Raw genomic sequence first — 4,443 nt, 5'->3', positions numbered from 1 at the left:
CACAACAAGTGGGTGTACAAAATCAAAGAGGAGCATGATGGCTCCAGGAGGTACAAGGCTCGGTTTGCAGTTAAAGGTTTCGAGCAGAAGGAAGGAATTGACTACACCAACATCTTTGCACCAGTTGTGAAGATGACAACCATCATATCAGTCTTGAGCATTGTTGCCTCAGAGGGCCTATATCTTGAGTAGTTAGATGTGAAGATGGTGTTTCTTCACGGTGATCTTGATGAGGAAATTTACATGCATCAGCCAGAAGGATTCTCAAAGAAAGGTAAAGAGAATCTAGTGTGCAAGTTAAAGAAGAGCTTGTATGGTCTCAAACGAGCTCCCAGACAATGATACTGGAAATTTGACAGCTTTATGCACAGGAATGATTTTCTATAGTGCAACGTTGACCATTGTTGCTACTTCAAGAGATATCAGTATAGTTATATCATTCTGTTGTTATATGTGGATGACATGCTAATCGCAGGACCAGATATAGAAGAGATCAGGAGATTGAAGTAGCAATTTTCAATGGAGTTTGACATGAAGGACTTAGGCTCAGCGAAGCATATACTTGGGATGCAGATCTCCAAAGATAAGTAATAGGGAACGTTGCAGTTATCTTATTCGGAGTACATTAGCTGTGTTTTATAGAGGTTTAACATGAGCAGCGCCAGAGCAGTAAATACACCATTGGCAGGACACTTTCGCCTCTCCAAGGATCAAGTTCCCCAAATAGATGAAAAGAAGGACTTCATGGCTAAGGTACCTTATGCCTTAGCCATTGGAAGTCTCATGTACGCCATGGTTTGTACCAAACTGGACATTAGCCAAGCAGTGGGAGCAATCAGTAGGTTCATGTCAAATCCAGGGAAGACGCACTGGGAAGCAGTGAAGTGGATCTTCATGTACCTAAGAGGTACTGTTGATACGTGCTTATGTTTTGGCAAAGAAGACTTGAAAGTCAAAGGGTATGTAGATTTTGATTTTGCTAGTGAAGTTGATCACCGCAGGAGCACCACCAGATATGTGTTCACTGTTGGCCCAACAGCTGTTAGTTGGATGTCGCAGATACAAAAGATTGTTGCCTTATCCACTACAGAAGCTGAGTACGTAGCAGTGATAGAAGCTAGCGAAGAGATGATTTGGCTTTAGGGTTTGTTGATAGAGCTTGAATTAAAGTAGGAGAGGAATGTTTTGTACAGTGACAGTCAGAGTGCGATACATCTGGCAAAGAACTCTGCATTTCATTCCAGAACCAAATATATTGAATTGCGTTATCACTTCATCAGATCTTTATTAGAGGATGGAGTACTGACACTTGAAAAGATTCAAGGTAGTAGGAATCCAACTGACATGTTGACGAAGGTGGTGACTATAGAGAAGTTGAAGTTGTACTCAACTTCAGTTGGTCTCCATGGTTGAAGACAAATATGAGCACATCATTTATCTACGCACTGGTTGATATGGTGTCTCCGTCTTCAAGTGGGAGATTATTGAGCTGTGCACCATGGGTGGAGACGGAAGCCACCAACCCCAGCATTTTATGTTGATTTTGCAGAGGAGACCAGCAGCCCTCCACCAACCTTGCCTACTATGGTTGAAATGCAACCACCAACCTTGCCCATCTTGTTTTAATTAACACCCCCCCCCCTTTATAGGCTATATAAAGGAGATGTGTGTGTGTGTGTAATTGTGAGTGGGGCAAGATGTAGAATTGTGTGTGGTTGTGTGTGTGGGTGGCAAGAATCGAGAGTTCTTGTGTGCAGAAAGTGTTGTGCGCAGAGTGTGCAGAGAGTGAGGAACAGAGAGTTGTGGTGAGAGAGAGAGAGAGAGAGAGAGAGAGAGAGAGAGAGAGAGAGAGAGAGAGAGAGATTTGAGTTTAGCAGTGTGGCTCCTCCTTCTTGTATTATTCTCTCAGTTTATAGTGAAGTTGTGTGTGCTCCGTGGACGTAGGTCAGGTTGGACTAAACCATGTAAATCTGGTGTTCCATTCTTGTTTGTGTATTTTTTCTTGTGTGCAATTGTTGCTCATAGATCCACCCCCAACATAAATAAGAGAAGATTAAATTAAAATAGTGCAAGTTCAGAATCACGAATATTTTGTTGTTCTAAAGATGGTATTATCTCCCTATGTGCAGATGATGTTGACGAATGTCATCTCGAAGATAAAAGTCAAAATTCACTCGTAACAATATCAATCTACTGTTACATTGATAGAAAGATGGGGAGAACCGTCCAAATTGATGCTCACATATGAAAAATATAAAATACAAAACTAGTAATTGAGAAAAGGAAAAAGAGAAGAGATGATGTTGTGTGTCAATTTCTCGTGTATGATATTATCTCCTTATATAAAGATATAAACACCCTTTCATTAAGGTTCTGTTTGGATTAAGAATTTTATTTAGAAAAAAGAAAGGAAAGAAAATAATAAAGAGAAAACTCATTTTTCCTTAAATTTTCCTTCTCTATTAAATATTATAAAAAAAATTATTTTAGTATGATTAAAAATTAAGAAAACCTAAATATTAATGATGGGTAAAATCAAAATTTTATTTATTGATTTGGTATATTTTCTTTATTTTCTTTCTCACTTTTCTTGATTGCTAAACATAAAATTTTAAATTCCTTAATATTTTCCTTTAATTTCCCTAATATTATTCGAGTTCCAAATGGAGCCTAAAGGAGTCATTTCTTGAAAAACACCTATTACAAATACTATCTTTTATGTAAAGAGATAACCCTTGAATAATGCTTGTTAGAATAGGTATTTTAGATGGTAAAAATAATATATATTTATGAATGAGAGACGAAGGTATCTCATTCTAACATAATTTCATTGCTGCTTACAACTTCTCCTAAAGTACTCTCTTACTTAGGCATTGGAGAGATCCCCTGCAGTACACCCCGAGTCCTCCAAACCGCGTTTGTTTTCGTTATTTTCAGGTGATCGATATTGGAAAGCTTTCCATAGGTTAGATCAACATTTTTTGTAGCAACATTTGGCGCCGTTTGCGGGAACTCTTTTGAGAGGTTTTAAATTTCCGATCCTTGATCCCTACATCATGACAATAGCCACCAATTCCAGGTTCGACCCTGTCACGGGTGATCAATCACCCAATCCATTCATTCTGCACCCGAAGACTGTTCGGGAATGACAAGAGAGGAATTTCTTATCTTCCAAAGGAGAATGGAAGTTTCTCAGAAGAAGAAGGAGGACATGTTCAACATGCTCTTACAGCAAATGAGTCATGGAGAACTTGCCCCCACCAGCAGCTGGTTAATCCTGACTCACAGGAGAAAGCGGAAGACCTAAAGGAAAGTAATGGAAAAACCAACCCCACAAAGAAGGTGGAGGACACGAATAGCGTGGGAGTCAATGAATAACGATCGAACGAACTGGAGGAGAGGATCAAGAAAATTGACCAAATAGAAAAGATGATGAAGGAGGCTCGTTCCAACCTGTCCTGCAGGGAGACCTCATTGAAGACTTCAGATCCACCCTTCATCAAAGAAGTGATGGAGGTCCTGTTGTCAAGTAAGTTCAAAAAGCCTACCTTAGAAAGGTATGAAGGTTCAACTGACCCGGTTAATCACCTAGATACCTTTAAGGTATTAATGCAACTACAAGGCGCACCAGATGTTATCATGTGTCATGTGTTTGCCGCTACCCTTAAAGGGAATGCCAGGGCATGGTACCGAACCCTAAAACCAAGATCCATCAAATCCTTTTCAAAGATGGAACAAAAATTTGTTAGACACTTCATCAACCGCCATAGGATGGCAAAGACCTCAGCTCATCTCTTGAACCTGATCCAAGGAGAAAGGGAAACGTTGAAAAAATTCATACATCACTTCGTCGCTCCTACCTTAGAGATTCGCAACTTGGATCATGGGGCAGTATTGGCAGCCCTAACCACAGCCCTCCAACCTGAGGACTTCTTGCACTCCTTGGGGAAAAGGCCTCTGGCCAATATGGGGGAACTAATGGCACGAGCACAGAAGTATATCAATCTAGAAAAAGTAATGGACACAAAAAGAGACCGAGTTGATTTGAAAAAGAAAAAGCTCGAGGGATATGGAGGAGGCCTCCAAAACAAGGAAGAAGTCCTACACTCCTCTGAACGTCTCGCAAACCAATGCCCTAGGGGGCTCTGACCCAATCTAGCATGCCCAGAAAGGAGATTGTTTCATAAAATTGCACCTCTGTCAGTCATATCATCAAACATTTTGTGTGTCTCTATTAAATTATCAAACTTTGCATACATATCTATAAGTGTTGTCACGCTACTCGATTTTAGTACAAAAGATGAGCACAACTCATTAGGTAAAAGAAAATCAGCCCAACTAACGAGCAACGCTCATAAGGCCAGAAGACTGCCCAACAAATAAGCACAGTTCATTAGGCAAAATCGGCTCAATTGACAAGCAATGCTCATGAGGCCAAAAGAC

General features: G+C 40.2%; 1 protein-coding gene across 1 annotated transcript; it reads left to right on the top strand.

Annotated features, from left to right (window-relative positions):
• The first annotated feature begins 3,429 nt into the window (after positions 1-3,429).
• On the top strand, positions 3,430-4,149 carry LOC131145722 (uncharacterized). The gene has a single exon (XM_058094915.1). The coding sequence runs from the start codon at positions 3,430-3,432 to the stop codon at positions 4,147-4,149; it is 720 nt and encodes a 239-aa protein (XP_057950898.1).
• The last annotated feature ends 294 nt before the right edge of the window (positions 4,150-4,443 follow it).

Source organism: Malania oleifera, chromosome 13, assembly GCF_029873635.1.
Source record: "Malania oleifera isolate guangnan ecotype guangnan chromosome 13, ASM2987363v1, whole genome shotgun sequence".
NCBI classification, from domain to species: domain Eukaryota; kingdom Viridiplantae; phylum Streptophyta; class Magnoliopsida; order Santalales; family Ximeniaceae; genus Malania; species Malania oleifera.
This window is presented reverse-complemented; position numbering and strand designations above follow the sequence as displayed.